Below are 18489 nucleotides of genomic sequence, written 5' to 3'. Positions count from 1 at the left end.
CTTCAAGACACGGACACATTCCTACAATGGAGTTAGGCCAGGCTAAAAGGGGAGGATGGCCCCTGCTGTGGAAGGCAGTAGTAGTCCACAAAAAACAGAACAGCCCAAAAAAGAGCCATAAAGTTAAGAGTGGAATATTAACGATAAGAAAGGTATTATGTATTGTTACTATTATGCAAGAAGCCCAGAACTTCCAAAAAGAAGATATTAAAAAAGATTAGAGGAAAGAAAATTATTTGCACAAGAAAAATTGTGAACAGCTTCAAATGCAAAATTGTGTTCATTAATACAACAGATTCATGGAAAACATTTTATAGACAGAGAAATCTTGGGCCATTTGGGAAAAGAAGCGACTGTGGAAGTGAGAAAATATAAAGAACAAAACCTAGACATTTTTGAAAGGTATAAAAAAGAAACATGGATGTGGGATGGAAAGAGAGATCTGATATGGTGTAATATTTATGCAAAGGAGAAAGCTAAACTAATAAACACCCAAAAAGAAAAACAGCTCCAAAAATATTTGACGAGAAATACATGCAAAAGCACCCAAACATGGAAAATTTCACAACACAAAAAATAAGATCACAAAGGGGGAAACAGAAGATTAGAAGAGCAGAAATTAAATGAATAAAATATAAAGTTATGGAATACCTGTGAAGTGAAGGATTTAGTGTAGAACGTCTACCACAGGCTATGTCACAACATGATGAAATTGAGTCCCATAAAGTAAATCAGTTGGAATGGGAGACATCTGAAAAAAAACATGGACATGGGAATACAAAAATGCAGCACCAAAGAAATTTGAAGGGAAATTCAGGCAAAGGCATCTGGGCACGGAAAAATTTACAATGCAAAAATAAGAAAGCAAAGAGGGAAGTAGAAAAGAAGGTTAATAATGGAAAAGTTAAAGAAACAGAAAAAAGTTATGTACTCACCATAATGTCCCATCTGTGTTGTCAGTCGTCATTGATCCTTGACCTGCAAGTTTGGTTTCGAAACTGGAACAGACGTGGCTGTACTAGAGCCCGTGAGGACCAAATACTCTCAAGCTTTTCTCCCTTCCCATAACGCTCCGCTCCCTTTTACCTCAGATCGAGTTTGCTAATTGACAGAAAAAGTATGTATCCCCAATATACTTTTGTGGAGACCATATCTGGTATAGGAAGACTACAAAACTAGTGACCAAGGACACAGCTCACTTCACCGAGATATCCAAGGGAGGGGAGTCAAGGATAAATGAAGATTGACAACACAGACGGAACTTTAGTACATAACTTCTTTATCTGATCTTGTCAATCTTCATTTATTCCTTGACCTTTGGGACAGAGTCCCCAGATACTTTTTAACTTGGGTGGACTCATGGAAGAATATTCCTAAGCACCACAAAGCCAAAAGATGCTCTCCCCCCAGAGGCCATATCCAATTTGTAATAAGTAATTAAGGTATGTTGGGTAGCCCATGTTGCTGCTGCGCAATTATCCAAGGAAGCACTGGAGTGAAACTTGATGTGGCTACAGCTCTGGTAGTGTGTGCCTTGAATGGTCCAGGTAACTTCATATATGCTAAAAAAAGAAGTTATGTTCTTACCATAACGTTCCATGTGAATTGTTCATCTCGCCCTTGTTCTTACACACGGGGTTCGGAGCCGATCCTCGGCTCCGAGTCGGCTGCTTCACAAGCTCTGCATCTGAAAGAAAGCTCGAGGCACAGTCTATATCCCATGATCCTCTACCATCCCTCAGATCTAGTTTGCGAGAACCAGAAAACAGTACTAATCACTGCGTCTAACTCTCATGCAATCACACACACTAGAAGCTGCATACCATTAGAACCACCCCCAGATAGGCAAAAAAAGAAAAGGAAATAGGCTGCTTACTGAGGATTGGGTAGAGAAGGCCATGTAGAGAAAACAACCAGACACTAGTCATACCCGTTCTTCCAGAACGTGGTGGGGGATGGAGGGAGGTGGTGTAAGAACAAAGGCGAGATGAATAATTCACATGGAACGTTATGGTAAGAACATAACTTCATGTGAAATTGTTCGATCTCACCGTTTGTTCTTACACACTGGTAGCGTCCCTAGCTCCGTTACGCTGGGTGACGGATGGAAGAATGTTCCTGAGTACAGTGGAACCAAAAGATGCTCTGTCCTTAGAGGACCTGTCTTCTTTGTAATGAGTGACAAACGTATGAGGTTTTGCCCACGTAGCCGCTGCACAAATAGTATCCAACGGAAGAAGAGCGGCATGGGCAGAAGTAGAAACGGCCCTGGTAGAATGAGCCTTAGGCTTGAATGGAAGTGGTTGCGCTTGGTTACTGCCATGCCTTTCTTATTCTCCGCAAATGACACGAACAGTTGGTCCGATTTTCTATAGTCTTTTGTCCTGTCCAGATAAAATCTCAATTGTCTATGCACATCCAACTTGTGTAACATGTACTCCAATTTGTTTGAATGATTTTTGAAAAATGTGGGTAGTTCAATAGATTGATTAATGTTAAGTACTGAGCATACCTTCGGAAGAAAGGACGGATTAGTACGTAAGGAAACTCTGTCAGGGTGAAAAATCATGTATGGCGGTCTGACTGACAGTGCCTGGAGGTCTGAAATTCTATGAGCCGAGGTAATAGCGATGAGGAACAGGGTCTTCCATGACACATACTTAATCGAACAGGTTGACGCTGGTTCAAAGGGTGGTAGCATAAGCTGAGAAAACATCAAATTCAAATTCCATGGGGAGATTGGATTGCGAATGGGTGGTCGAAGGTGAAAGGTACCCTTCATGAAAGCCTTACAAAGCCTGTGAGACATGATTGAAGAATCTTTTTCACCTACATGAAAATTCGATATGGCCGCTAACTGTACCCTTATCGTAGAAGTAGAGGCACCTCCGTGAAACAGTGTGGATAAAAATTCTAGAATTCTGTGCATCGGGGCTACCAAGGGGTCTAATCCTTGTGTTGACGCCCAGCAAGCAAAACGTTTCCATTTGCTTTTGTATAGTTTTCTGGTAGAAGGTTTGTGAGAAGAAAGTAGGATGTGTTGTACTGAAGGAGACAAAAACTTTGACCTGGCTAAATTGGGAAGTGGAGCAGCCAAGGTGTCAATTTGAGGGATCGTAGGGACGGATGAGGAACTCCTGACGAATGAGTCAAAAGGTCTGGCTCCGGGTCCAGAATCTATGGTTCCTCCATCAGGTGGGCACGAAGGAAGGGAAACCAGATCTGTCGAGGCCAGAATGGTGCTATGAGTATGATCGTCCTTTCCAGGTTCCTGGCTTTCTGTAGAAATTTGGGAATCAAGGGAATAGGAGGGAAAGCATACAGGAGACCCGGGGGCCAATCGTGCACTAGTGCGTCCCTGGGGGCACCGCACGGAGGGGGAAGAAGGGCAAAGTAGCTTCTGCATTTGGCATTCAAGGGGGATGCAAAAAGGTCGCAGCAAGGCTGGCCCCATCTGCGGAAAATCCTTTCCGCTACTAGGTTGTTCAGGGACCACTCGACTTGTGAGGTAACAGGATGGCTCTGCTCAACATGTCCGCAATGATGTTGGATGACCCCAGAATGTGCGTTGCTATCAGAAAACGACCTGTGGACGCTGCCCATTGGCAAATTCTCAGAGCCTCTCTGAATAATGGAGAAGATCTGGTTCCAACCTGCTTGTTTATGTACCAGACCACTGACATTGTCCGTCTGAACTGCCACTGTTCCTAGAGGTAGAGACTCGTGAAAGTGTTGCAATGCTAGGAACACTGCTCTCAGCTCCAGAACATTGATATGCAGATTGTACTCTATCTTGGACCACTCTCCTTGGACTGTTCTCCCCTGAAAAAGCCCCACCCCCCCACCCCATCAGGGAAGCGTCCGTGGTTACTGTGGCTATAGGACCTGGGTAATACAAACGGACGGCCCATCGTTAGGTCCTGGCTGTTTAGCCACCATTGAAGATCCCGCTTGCAAGATTCCGTGATCGAAATGTGGTGAGACAGAGGGATTTGTTGGAATGACCACTGCGCGAAGAGTAGCCACTGGAGAATCCTCATGTGCATCCTGCCGAGGGGAACTGCAATCAACATGGCTGACATCAAACCCAGTACTTTTAGCACTTGTGCCGCAGAAACTTTTCTGCTCCGAACCAGAATAGCGATCTGGTCTCTGAGGGTTGATACTCTTGTTTGTGGAAGTTTGATTAGCATTGTAGTAGTTTCTAATTCCGCCCTTATAAATGAAATATGCTGTGAGGGCGATAAGGCAGATTTTCGAAATTGACAGATCCCTAAACGGGAACAAAGGTTGATTGTGTATTCCCTGGCTTGCAACAGACTATGCCTGGTGGTGGCGGTGAGGAGCCAGTCGTCCAGATATGGAAACACCTGGAATCCTATCCGTCTCAGGTGAGATGCCACTACTGCCATGCATTTGGTGAACACCCTGAGGCACTACGACCTACCATTATACTCCAAAACTAGAGCAGGCTTTGCCACTGCAGTTTTGCAGGGCATCCTGGCTCCTCCTAGTTCTACCTAGTGCCTACCACCCCTTTTTTAGCTTTGGGATTCTACCCATCTGTTATGACTGCAGCTGTATGCACGATGAACATAGTACAGTTTTGTACCTACCATAAATGTAGATGTTCGAGTGCTAATACAGCTGCAGTCCAGGTTTCCCTCCCTCCTTCCCCTCTTGGGACAGGCCTTTTGGCTAACATCTCCTCATACAACCTGATTGGGGTATTCATTTATGGTGCATTTGCTTGCAGCTACTGTTTTTTGATTATATTGCATTGCATTATTACATAAATTTATGTATTGCCTTCCTTCTGGGGGCACCTGACATCTGGGGCAAGAAAAACTGAAGAAAATGGCGTCGGCTGGTTCCTTTATACCCCTGTCGCACTGACGTCAGGGAAGAAGCGACGACAACCGACGCCGGACCTAGACTTTGGAATTCGGCAGACCGAGGACCCGCCTGACGGCAGGAAAACCCATCTGTTATGACTGCAGCTGTATGCATGATGAACATCAAGGTTATTTTAATAACTCTAAGTTACTAATAAGTATAAACAGCTAAAGCAGAAACAGTCCTAATTTAACTATGTAAAAATATGAATATATATAAATGCAGAATAAGGGAGTAAAATATGAAAAACTGCACACAATATTAAGTAGCTAAATACTAAGAAAAAAACTTTGCTAAAGTTTTACTACTACTAACTGTCAGAGCCCTGACAGAAAAAATAGGCCTAAGCCCTAAGATTATTTATATAAAGCCTCTAAAGGTAACAAAACCTGGCTAAATATGTACACACACACTAAACCTCTCTATATATATACACTAGCAAAAAGTTTTTAAAATTTTTAAAGTTCTAAATCCAGAAAAAAATAGAAAGTTTTAACTGGTCCGAGCTCTCTCGATGCTTTCAGCTGCAGCAGCAAACTAGATCTGAGGGATGGTAAAGGAGGATCATGGGATATAGACTGTGCCTCGAGCTTTCTTTCAGATGCACAGCTTGTGAAGCGGCCGACTCAGAGCCGAGGATCGGCTCCGAACCCCGTGTGTAAGAACAAACGGCGAGATCGAACAATTTCACATAGAATGTTAAGTCTTTCAACCATCTAGAAAGGGTAACTTTAGATACCGATCTACCCAGTCTAGCACTAGAAAAAGCAATAAACAATTGGTCAAATTTTCTGACAGACTTTGTTCTATGAAGGTAGAAACATAACTGCCTGTGGATGTCTAACAAATGTAGAATATTTTGGAAAGAAAACTGCTAAATTTATAGTCAGACTAATAACTGACTACAAAACAACTTTTGGTAGGAAAGAAGGATTGCCTACTCTGAGGAGATCTCTGCCTAACATATAAAGCTATGTTAAACCCAGAGCTGTTGGACATGCTACACCTTAAGAAATCCCAATCCCTCCGAGCTACATGCTCTAGGAACTTAAATTTTGTCACAACAACAAACAGGACATGCTGGAGGGATAGATTCCTGTCTGAGAGATTTCCTGTACTGTGGAACAAGCTACCCATCTATGTAAAGCAAAGTTCCTTATTAGCACTCTTCAAGAAAAATCTTGAGTGGATGGGAAATAGGAAATACACACCAGGGATCACTTCTGTGGCTCTGCTCGACAGGGGCACGGGAAATTAACTTTCTTGGGTGGCGTAAGCCAGCAAACCTTGTTGGCTAGGCTCACTTAGGCCCTTGGGCCGATAGCCTAGTACCTACCTATGGACCTTAAAACCCAATTACAAGATAATGCTGAATCCCTATGCTGAATCTCTGAAATTCTTCTAGCAGAGGTAATAGTTATTAACAAAACTGTTTTCCAAAGCAAGTACTTTAATTCACAAGTGGCTGCAGGCTCAAAGGGGGAATGTATCAAAACCTGAAGAACCAAAGTGAGATCTCACAGAACACATGGGTCTTTATATGGAGGCTTCAATATCAATGTTCATTTCAAAAAAGCCTCACAAAGTTTATGAGACATTAATGGTGTGTCCTGTAACCCACTGTGGAAATTTGAAATGGACACTAGTTGAAGCCTCATGGTACAGGCGGAAAGAAGCTACCTGGTCAAAACGTAAGGTCAAAAAATCTAAAACTTTTGTGATTGGGGGGGGGGGCTGAGAAAGGGTCTACATGATTACAGGAACATTTTTTTCATTTGTTACAGTAAAGTTTTCTAGTGGAAGGTTTACGTAAGGCCAAAGTAATCTTATGGACTGGAGAAGACAAAGTTATGCCTGGCAATCAATAGAAGTGCAGAAGCCACTCCAAAAGCTTTAAGTTCTTAAGGTTTGGGTGAACTAATACCTCTGGATAGGACAGGAGGTCCGGAGCTGGATCCAGAGTCCACAAATGTTGAATTAGATGAGGCCAGAGAAAGAGGAACCAAATAGGTCGAGGACAGAATGGGGCAATGAGGATAACTTTACTCTTCAACCTGGTAGCTTTCTTCAGAAATTCAGGAGTCCTGAGGGCCAGTCGTAAAGGACAACGTCTTTATGGGACTCTCCGAGAGGAAGGAACAGGGCAAAACAGCTGCTGCACTTGTTGTTTAGGAGTGATGCAAAGAGGTCATAGCAAGGGTTGCCCCAGTGGTGAAAAATCATTTGAGCCACCTTCTGGTTGACAGACCACTCATGAAAGTTCATACGTGTGTACTAGGCTAATGGCCCTGGGGCCTTTAGCCCATAGGATTACCCTGGCATCATGCCACCCGACCTTAGTTCCCAGTGCCTCTGTCGAGTAGAGCAACTGGAGTTATCCCCAGGATGAATTTTCTATTTCCTATCCTCTCATCAAGATTTCTCTTGAAGGCAGTCAGCGAGGTGCTCTGCTTGACATGTATGGGAAGACTATTCCATAGCATGGGCAGTCTCTGGGTTATGAGCCTGTCCCTCCAGCATGTTCTGTTGATTGTGGTAATGAGGTTGAGGTCTCTGGAGCATGTGGTGTGGAGGGATTGGTATTTCTTTAGATGTAGCATTTCTAACAGAGCTGGGTCAGACATCGCTTTGTAAGTCAGAGATTTCCTTTAAGTAGGATATATGAGACAGAGAATAGTTGGAGTTTTTTGAGTCTGTCCATATAGGACAAGTGTTTAAGGCCTAGGATCCTCTTTGTGAGGTACTTTTGCAGCCTCTCCAGTTGTTGCAGGTGTCTATTGAGGTACACGCTAAATGGGGCACCGTACTCTATGAGTGGCCTAATAAAGGAAGAGTAGAGGGAGACAATGACCTCTTTCTTCCTGGATGCAAAACTCTTAGTAATGAGATTTGCCACATAGAAGGAATTTCTGACCACAGTGGCAATGTGGTGATCAAAAGAGAGGTTGCGGTCAACATGTGCTCCCAGATCTCTTATAATGCCTTCTATGTTCAGTGGACTACCATCGATTTGGTAATTCATGGGAACCAGGCTTTTCCCAAAGGGGATGATGACACTTTTTTGGCATTGGGCTTAAGGCCATGGCTCTGACACCAGTTGTTGGTCTCAGTGAGGCCTTTCTGTAGGATGTCAACATCACTTGGGGAGTTAATAGCTCTCAACTTGCAATAGTCTGTGGACTTTGTCAGCCAGAGTCCCTTCGTGTTGGCCTGAACTTCAGAAAAGTAGATACCAAACAGGAGATGACTCAGGACCGAACCCTGTGAGACTCCACTCGTGACTGGTCAGCAGTCTGACTTGCAGTCAGGTACTTTCACAATGTGAGTTCTATCTGTGAACCAGTTTGCAACCCACCTAGTGATATATGGGTTGATGCCTAACTTAGTGTGTTTTTCTATAATTCCTGAGTGGGGAATGGTATCAAAAGCCTTAGCCAGATCAAGGTAGGCTGTATGAACCACTTTGCCTTCATCCACAGCTCTGGTGACTGTCTCAAAGAAGTTGACCAAGTTGAGCAAGCATAATCTACCCTTCACAAAACCAAACTGTGTGGGATCCAGAAATTGTAGATTCCCCATATCCTTGTTTATTAGGTCCATGATGATGCGTTCCATAGCTTTGGATATCAGACTCGTCTGGCTAATTAGGCGATAGTTCCTAGGGTCTGTAGTCACTCCTCCTTTGTGGAGAGGGATGACTGTAGCAGTGCGCCATTCGGCAGGGGCAAAACCTGAGGTGAGGCTATGACTGAACAGGGCACACAGGTGAGGTGCCAGTTCACTTTATAGTTCATGTAGAACATGTCCAGGGATACTGTCAGGTCCCATAGAAGCTGTAGTTTTGGCCTTGGACAGTGCTGTTTTAACCTGTGGTAGCAGTAATACTGGGTGCCTAGCAATCTAGTGGTATTGCGATTGGTCCTTGGGGGGGGGGGTAAAGTTGGCACTGAATCTGTTGGCCAGTACATTGGCAATATCTGTTGGCTCAGTATAGGAGGTACCACTGTGCAGTAGCTCAGAGCAAATCTGGGTATTTCTGCGGAGATTCTTTACATAACTATAGAAGGCCTTGTGGTTGTCTTCACTATCTGCTGCAGTTCTGTTTTCATAGTTAGCTTTAGAGGATTTGATGAGGGATCTCATCTTTTTTGTTGAGGCTGATATGGGAGTTTTTCCAGTCTTGGGACTTCACCTTATTCCGCATCAGTTTCCTCCTTCTGTTGTAGAGCTTGTTTATGGCAGGGGACCACCAGATTGGCTTCCTTTTTTTGGAGGAGAGTATCTTGGTTCTATTGGGTATGGTGAGACCCATGCATTTGTGTACGTGTCCGTACAGTCCACTGGTGTATGATTCGGCAGTCATGCAACTATTTTCCATTTGCATGGGTGCCGTGAAGTTAGCCATCTCTGTTTTTAGGAGCCCAAAATTAGCTTTGGAGAAGTTTTTCATGGTGGTTTCCTTTGTGGTGGGAGGTATGTGGATTTCCAAGGTGATTAGTTTGCGGTCAGATCTAACCAGGGAGGAGTTGACTACTAGTGTAGAGCAACAGTCGCCCATGTTAGTAATAACAAGGTCAATAATGTTGCTACCTTTAGTGGGGGTAAGAACGAACTGGTCCAGGGCATTGGAATTAATTAATTCCAGGAAATGCTGGGCAAATGTACTGGTACAGGAATAGTTTTCCCAGTCAAATGGAGGGGTAGTTGAAGTCGGCCAGTATGAGAGTGTGTTAGGCTGGACCTTAATACTGTCCAGGGTGCTTAGGAACATGGGAGTACGAGTCTTGGGACATGGTTGGGGACCTACAGCAGTCTACGACCTGAATTGCTGTCTTACCCAATGTTAGCTGCACCTGAAGTATCTCTGATGTGTTATGTTGGGCTACCAGTCTGGAGGTTTGCACATCCTTTATGAATATGGAGACACCACCGCCTTTGGAGCTTCGGTCCAAGTTCTGAGGCTGAAAGACGTGGAATGTGTTATAGCCTTGTAGTGCAGGGGTGCTTTCTGTTGCCTTGAACCAGGTCTTTGTTACAGCACAAATGTCGATGTTCTCCATTTTAAGGAATGCTTCGAGCGAGTGCATTTTGAGATTTAGACTTCTAGCGTTGAGCAGCATGACCCTCAGATTGCATTTGTTTGTAGTTGTTACGGTGGTAATTTGGTCTTTGGAACACCTCCTAAAAAGGCACTATAGGGGTAGCAAGAGCCTTGGTCAGTATCCAGAAGCCCAGGGGTGACAGATGCAGGCCATCTCTGGCAAAGCGTTGAGGTCTGGCAATTATGTCATCCCCGGCAGACAGATACTGGATCCCTTTAGAATGACACCAGAAACTTAAGACAACTGTTGAAATCAATCATTTTCTGCTTGTACTGTGCTATCATTGTGGGTGATGGTAGGATGCTGCTCAGGGTTAGGGTCATACCCGCCTGGGCTACATAATCTGATAGATCTCCTCCAGGTCTCTTTTCATGTAGTCCAGGGAGGTATGTCTCAGGTCATTCACACACACATGTACAATGACAGAGTCATATTTGTACCTGTTGTTGAGGGGCCTGAGTGCGTGCATTATGTGACAGATCCTGGCAGCTGACTGTTACTTTCTCCATATTCAATCTAGTGAGTAGGACATCAGTGTGCCTCACTATCGAGTGACTAGTGTGTTGGGCATGCTGCTACGCCTTAGGAACTTTGGTTGAGTGGCACAATGTTTAGGAGAGTTAGTGTTGTGGTGTGGTGGTTAAGTGAGTTTCTGCCTTGGAGGTCTCTGCTGTCTGGGTACATGTTTGAGAGCCTCAGCAAAGGTGGGTGTGTGGTTTGTGTTTTTAAGTGAAGGCAGTGCTGGTGTGCATTCTGGAGGGCTATGTGTTCCACATGGTGTGGTGCAAGTGTCGTCTTTCTCCTCTTGACCAGCTATTCTGGTCTTGGCTGGAGTGTGCGGGGCTTCCAATTTCGATATATAAGTGCATCTCTCACAAGTCTGAGTGCTGTGAGGCAAGAGGAGAGGGTTGTCGGTGTACAGGAGGCAGTTGCTACATTGCCTCAGGATGCCAAAGTTCACCAAGTTAATAGGAGAAAGCACAGGGAACTGACTTTTAGACATGTTTGGAGGGGTGGGCATTAATAAGTACTGGAGCCGTTTCACTGTAGAAGCATGAAGATACAGCTGCTCAATTTGTCTGCTATCACTCACTCTTAAACTGAGTGCTTCTCAACAAAAGGAAAAAGACTTGCCCCCCCCCCCCCGTTTGTTGATGTACCAGACTACTGACATGTTGTCCATCTGGATCGCAACTGTCCCTGGAGGAAGAACAGCTCTTGAAATGCCTACAACACTAACAGCACTGTCCTTATCTCTAGGACATTGACATGCAAGTTGGCCTCTGTAAATGACCAAGTGCCTTGGACTGTCTTGCCCAGATAATGCACCCCCCCAATCTGGAAGGAGTCTGTGGTCAATATGGCCTGTGGCTGAGATGGTAAGAAAATCCATCTGGCTAGAATGTCTGTGGAGTGAATCCACCAAAATAGATCTCTTTTGCAACAGATCATTAAAATATGATGAGACATTGGCTGAAGAAGAACAGACCACTGAGATGTAAGAAGCCATTGTAGAATTCTCATGTGGAATCTTGCTAGAGGTACCAATGTAATGGTTGGTGCCATAGAACCTAGAGCCTGCAGAACGTGACGTGTGGCTACTGTCTTGCTGCTGCTGATTTTCCTGACTTGAAATTTGATCTTTTCTAGATGGAAAAGGAAGAGGCGCAATGCAAGTGGTGTTTAAATTTGCCCATATAAATTTCAAATTCTACTCTGGGATCAGATGAGATTTTTCATGGTTTATTGTGATTGCAAGGTAGGCACAAGTGTGTAAAAAGATAGTCTCTTGATTTTTCTAACAGATGCCTGGTGGGAGCTGTCATGCTGCCAGCCCAGCTATCTGGAATTTTGTAAATAATGATATGATTTATACAGAACTGCATGTTATGTACTGAGCTTCAAGAAAGGAACCGCAGCATATCCTGCTGGAACATAGACGATTAACCTGCAAAACTTAAGAATAGTTGAGGTTGTTACTTTATAGCTGGGCCATAAACAACAGATGTTATCTCTCCGTTTCAATGCAGAAGCAGACACAATGTCTAGAGCTAGACGTCATATTGTCTTGAAAGAAAATTACTAGGTTAAAAATGTAAAGTATTGTATTGTTTTACAACTTCCAAGATATGCATACAACTGAGAGATGTATTTTTAACACAGAGATGTTAAAATTCTATTTGTTTCTCTTTTAGCCTGTGAACTGAAGTCAGGTGACAAAGTAATGTCATCCCAACCGTAAAATGTGCTATTGATTTAAGAACTCTCTGAGAGACTGTGTATTTTGTATGTTGTCTTGGACCTAGCAAGAACATCCACTCATCATCACCATCTGCACTTGCCTTGCTAACAGTAAGTGACTAGGGTACAGTGATTTCTTTTAGATACAGTTAGGAATATAGTAAAGATTAGTTTAGATGTTTTCTGTGTTTGAGACTGTCCTACATTGTTGTTTTAAATATTTCCTGTGATTTTGAACTCTGAAGTTACTGTGTTGATTGACTGAATATTGTCTTTTATTATTAAATATATTTAAACCTATCTTTGTGGCAGATATTTGTGAGACATATTTAAGCTCTTACAGTACTTGCATATGTATTTGGTGACACAGTACAGGTCGCTCCTAACAGCCTAGTAACATTACACAGTAGGATTGGACACCCTTTGTTAAGGGCCTTATAGTAGCTGATAAAGAGTGGTTGGTGGCAGTGATAACTACCTTATAGTCTGGGCAGAAGGGGGCATACCTAGTAAACCTGTGCCAGCCTTTCCCAGTTGTGTGTGCATGTTTGTATATAAATCAGATCTCAAAGTGTGTGTGTGTGTGTGTGTGTGTGTGTGTGTGTGTGTGTGTGTGTGTATCAGCTACTTGGGCAGGAACATGAAGCACTGGTTGGACAGAGAGGGTGCTGGAGGTTTTGGCTTGACAACTCAGCTGAGATCTCAACCCTATAGCTGTGCCAGTGGGGAGTCTTACTTGGGATCTGGAGAAAACAGCCCAGACTGACTGTGGTCTGTGTGTGCTCTTAAGGGAAACTGCAATTACTGTGTGTGTACTTGTCATCCTCCCAGTGTGTACTTCCCCTAGCTGTTGCCAGTGGTGAGGACTGAGGCTCCTTGATTACTGGGCCAGTGCAAGGGCATCACAGGAGCGGTAATGAGACAGTCTAAGTAAAAAAACTCATTGTCTATGAAATCTCAGGTGAGATAATACCACTGCCACACATTTGTTGAACACGCTGGGAGCTGTGGTGAGACCAAAGGGCAGTGCTCTGAATTGGTAGTGACTGGCCCCCAGCTGGAAGCGGAGATATCTCCTGGTGCAGCTGTCATTCATGATTTGGTAATACATGTCCTGAACATCTACTGAGCACATCCAAGCATCCTTCCCTAAAACTGGAAGGATGGACTGAACTGTGACCATCCGGAATTTCATTTGACTAACAGATTTGTTCAAAACACGAAGATCCAAAATTAGTCTCCAGTCCCATGTCTTCTTCGGGATTAAAAAGAATCCTGAGTAAATTCTGGATTATTTCTGCTCTGACGGGACATGCTGGCCGACTCTTATGTAGCAATTTTTTTGACTTCTTGAACTCCTGGTTCCCTTTGACTGGGTGGAACATTAAAGACCCTTTTGAATTTTTTGGAGAGGTTGTACAAGGGAAGGGTGTATCCTCTGGTAATAATAATAATCCTTTGCACTCAAACATCTGTACTTATTTCTAGCCAGGCTTGTTGGTGTAAGGATAATCATTTCCCGACTACCTCCAGAGGCGAGCAATTGGGCCTCCATTTAGGAGTGGTGATAGGGTTAAGCCAAGAAAGAATCTCTGGAACCCTGGCTTTGCAGGCCACCTCTACCGCATGGATGGAGTCTACCTTTAAAATCCCCCCTCTGACCCTGGGGGAGCCACTACCACGTGTATTCTGGAAAAGTCCTTGGGAGTTTTGGAACCACATCTTCCCACTTTTCTGGTTCCTAGAGAAGGACCATTGAGGAGTAGAAAAACACATGCTCACTGCAGAGACTGTCTTTCCATCTTTCTCACACCTGAGCAAGGTTTCTCAAACTTTTGGGCCAAAAAGAGAAGATCCGTTAAAAGGCGCATTGACGAAACAAAACTTGAATGGCTCTGCAAATCTGCATAAGCACATCCAAGTGTGTCTTCTTATACGTAAGCTGTAACCCACTGCTCTGGTTGTCCCTTTAGCTGCATGCACTATGAGCCACATGGATGAGTTGGATATGGACTTGAGGGTGGCCAACTGAGAAGCAACATTTTCTTGGACTCCTTCCGATATGGCTCCTAGAAGGGTATTTGATAACTCCTTAATGAAATCTTTGGAGTCTAGTGAAATGTGCCATAAAATCCAATGATCGTAGGGCAAAGTTCGAAATGTATACACGCTTCCTGAAATTAACCATCGCCCGGGACTCTACTGGGAGAACGGAGAGTGGAACTCTCCTCAGAAAGTTCTTTGTGGCTGCCACAACCACCATGGCATCTACTGCTAAGCCTTTTGCCAAAAATTGAAAATCTTCAGGAGCTGAGATAAACTTGTCTGGCCTCCTACGGATCGGACCTATGGAATCAGGAACCTTCCATGCCAGCTGCATAATCAGTTTAATGAGATAGTCAGCTGGGGTTGGGGGGGGGGGTCACTCAAGTAGATGGGCGAGAACTGAATACTTGCAGTTATATTGACTCCTTTGGGGGAGGGGTGTTGGGACTTCCAGACTCTGTTTAAAGATCTCAAGGATGTCTCCAAAGGAGACATTTTTCAGGGGGTGACCTAGGGGATCCCTCCCCTTCATCGCAGTCAGTATCCTCAGTGACTGATTCTTCAGAGGAATCCAAGTGTTTCCTCTTGCACTTTCTCTTGTAAGGAACTTCTGACACTTCTTCAGATTATCCCACTGAAGAAGAGGATAAGACCTGGACAGGTACATCCTTCAGCTTCATCCCTCATTGTCTGGATGAAAGTCAGAATGAGAGGGAGGGTAAGGGATCAACTCCGATTGGGGGCAGACATCTGGGTGCCAGGACAAAGCCCTCTCCATTGCCTGGAAAGCAGGACCCCTCGAACAGGGAAGGGAAGACTAGAATCGAGAATGACTGCCTCAGAAAGTACAGTTGTGTACCTACCATAAATGTAGATGTTCAAGTGTATTCACTGTTGCAGTCATTACTCTTGGGTTATCCTGCTGGCTGGCTACCCGCAGTCGGCCAGAATTCCAAAGTCTAGGTCTGGCATCGGTTGCTGTCGCCTCTTCCCTGACATCAGTGCGCCAAGGGTATAAAAGATGCAGCCGGCGCCATTTTCTTCAGTTTTTCTTGCCCCAGATGTCAGGTGTCCCCCAAATTGGTAGGCTGAAAAAATATGCCAATAAAAATGCATGCACAAAAATAACATTTCCTTCATCTACAAGCAAATACACCAAATAGGTTGTATAGGATAGAGAAGTGCAGATAAATCCCAGCAAAGAACAAGGGGGATGGTGGGTGTGTAACCTGGACTGCAACAGTGAATACACTCGAACATCTACATTTATCGTAGGTACACAACTGTACTATGTTCATCGTGTTTCACTGTTGCAGTCATTACTCTTGGGTTGAATCCCAAAGCTGAGGATGGGTGGCTGAGCTAAACAGGATTAGGAGAGGCTATGAGGCCCAGGCCCTGCAGAACTGCAGTGGCAAAACCTACTCTGGACTTAGAGTAAAGAGGTAAGTGGTAGTGCTTTGTGAAGGTGTGCACTGAACTCAAGTTGCACCCTCTAAGATATCTTTGGTTGGTACTCCTCTGAGGAAGGCTGCTGAAGTGGCTGCTGCTCTGGTGGAATGAGGCCTAATGCCCTTAGGCACTGATTTGCCATGTTGAGAATAGCAGAAACGGATGCAATGGCCTATCCATTTAGATATAGTCTGTTTTCAGATGGCTTTTCCTTGTGATCCTGCAGCACATGAAACTAAAAGTTGCTCAGTCTTTCTGAAAGCTTTAGTTCTGTCCAAGTAGAAGCGTAACTGCCTGTGTATGTCCAAAGAATGCAGAATTTTCTGACCCTTGTTCTGTGGATTTGGACAAAAGGCAGGCACGTGAATTGTTTGGTTGAGGGCCACACTGGACACCACCTTAGGCATAAATGGAGGGTTTGTCCTCAGAGAAACCCTGTCTGAGTGAAAAATGATGAAAGGTTCCACAGCCACAAGTGCTTGTAACTCAGAGACTCGCCTTGCAGATGTTATTGCTTGGAGCAGAGTTAGCTAGGATAAGAATTTTATATCTGCTGTTGATGCAGACTCGAAAGGAGGCAGTGTGAGGTTTTCCAAAACATAATTGAGGTCCCAGGCAGGAATTGGTGCTCTCCTTGGAGGCCTAATGTTTTCGGCCCCTCTGAGGTACTGCCTCATTAAAGAATGAGAAAAGATAGGTGGTTCCGTATTGTAAAGGGCTGAAATGGCAAAGGCATGAATCTTAATTGATGACAAAGAAAGGCCTTTGTTCAGCATCTCAGTTAGGTATTGTAAAATCTGAGAGATATTTGGTACACCCGTGTCAATGCCTTGTTCCTGGTTCCAAGCACAGAATCTCTTCCGTTTTTCTGCCTAAGATTTTCTGGTACTGGGCCTCCTGGCCTCCAAGATAACAACCATAACAGCTTTTGAAAGAGGAGTGTTCTGAATGGCTACATTATCCGCCATGCTGCCAGATTTAAGGTCCTGAGTTGGCTGTGCAGGATCTGATTGTTTTGTTGGGTCAGCAACTGAGAAGTCTGAGGCAATATCCATGCTGGACCTTGAGACAAGCTCTTTAAGATTGGGTACCAGTGCTGGCGTGGCCAGTCTAGTGCAGTCAGTATAATTTTTGGCTTCTCTTGTCTGAACTTTAGTTGTACCCTGGGAAGGAGAGGCAGTGGGGGAAAAGCATATACTGTTAGATTTTTCCAGCTGAAGGATAGGGCGTCTACTTTCCATGCTTGCCTGTGATAAATCCTTATGCAAAATCTCTGAAATTGGCAGTTGTGAGGGGAGGCAAACAGATTTATGTCTGAGCATCCCCATTTCCTTATTATCATGCTGAAGACTTGTGGATCCAGTTTCCATTCATGGGGATTCATGAGGTTTCTGCTTAGTTCATCTGCCAGAGTATTTGTTTATCCTGGCAGGAATTGTGCTTGCAGGTGAACTTGAAAAGCTAATGCTGTGGCCCATAAGGTCACTGCTTGTCTGCAGAGGGTGTAGGAATGTGTACCTCCCTGCTTGTTTATGTACCACATGACCGTAGTGTTGTCTGTCTTTATCAGAAACTGTCCTGGATGAAGCAGGTTCTTGAAACCTGTCAGAGCATTTTGAACAGCTAGCATCTCTTTTTGATTGATGTGAAGATGCATCTGGTTTGCAGGCCATGTGCCCTGAATACATCTTCCTGCCATATGGGCCCCCCAGGCATAATCTGATGCATCCGTTGTCAGCGTCTGTCCGGCTGTGGGTAAACTGAATGGCAAACCCTTGTTGTGGTGACAGGCTTTTGCCCACCATCGAAACTCCTGTTGAAGGCAGGGAATGAGTGCAATTACTGTCTCCAGGCTGTGGCAATGCTGAGTCCAAACACTTTTTAGATACCATTGTAGTTTCCTCATATGCAGTCTGGCATATGGAATTACTGGAATGCAGGATGCCATGAAACCCAAGGCCTGCAGGATTTTCCTTGCAGATAAGTGGGTTTTTGTTGCCAATTTCTTGAAGTAAGTAGTCAGTTGCTTTTGTTTGTCTGGCGTGAGATAAGCCATCTGGGCAATTGTATTTAAGCTTGCACCCAGGAATATTCTCTCTTGAGAGGGGACTAGTTTTGATTTCTTTTCATTTACTGTGTACCCTATGCCAATTAGTAATCTTTTTACAAACGCCAGATGCTTTAGAAGAATGTCTTTGTTCTCTGCTTGAATTAGGCAGTCGTCCAAGTAGGGATATATCTGAATTCCTTTTTGTCTGCAAAACGCAATTACTGGTGCCAGGCATTTTCTGAAGACCCTGGGCGCAGTAGACAAGCCAAAGGGCAGTGCAGAGAATTGGTAATGCATTAAGCCAGCTATGAATCTGAGGTATCTTCTGCAAGATTGTCTGATTGGGACATGCAGGTATGCCTCTTAGGTCCAAAGTTATGAGCCAAGCCTTCTTGCCCAGCATGGGCAGTAGCTGCTGTAAAGTCAACATCTTGAATTCTGGAACTTCCAGAAATGTATTTAGTATAGACAGGTCCAGTATTGGTCTCCAGGTTTTGTCCTTTCTGGGTACTAGGAAAAGTCTGGAGTAAAATCCTTGCTCCTGCTCTTGTTGTGGTACTTGCTGAATGGCCCTCATGTCCATGAGGGCTGTAATTTGTTTTTGTGCCTCTGCCCATTGATTGTGTGGCAGGTCTGGAATACCTTTTGACCTTGGCAGAGTGTGAAAATGGAACCTGTAGCCTTGGGACACTATGTTCAGGA

The 18489-nt window shown here is 44.3% G+C and overlaps 1 protein-coding gene across 2 annotated transcripts in view; it reads right to left on the bottom strand.

Moving 5' to 3' along the window:
- Positions 1-18489, bottom strand: part of NAA38 (N-alpha-acetyltransferase 38, NatC auxiliary subunit) — a 491136-nt gene that overhangs the window by 56135 nt on the left and 416512 nt on the right. Inside the window, exon 3 of one of the 2 annotated variants that reach the window (XM_044077285.1) lies at positions 652-751. The exons of the other annotated variant lie outside the window; for it this stretch is intronic. Within the exon in view, the coding sequence (XP_043933220.1) occupies positions 732-751 (20 nt within the window). The 3' untranslated portion in view covers positions 652-731. The remainder of the gene's footprint in view (positions 1-651; positions 752-18489) is intronic. 2 annotated transcript variants of the gene reach the window in all.

The sequence above is a fragment of the Protopterus annectens genome, chromosome 7.part0 (assembly GCF_019279795.1).
Source record: "Protopterus annectens isolate FY-2018-M chromosome 7.part0, PAN1.0, whole genome shotgun sequence".
Classification (NCBI taxonomy): Eukaryota; Metazoa; Chordata; order Ceratodontiformes; family Protopteridae; genus Protopterus; species Protopterus annectens.
Note: the sequence above shows the minus strand (reverse complement) of the source record. Positions and strands in the feature narration are given on the sequence as shown.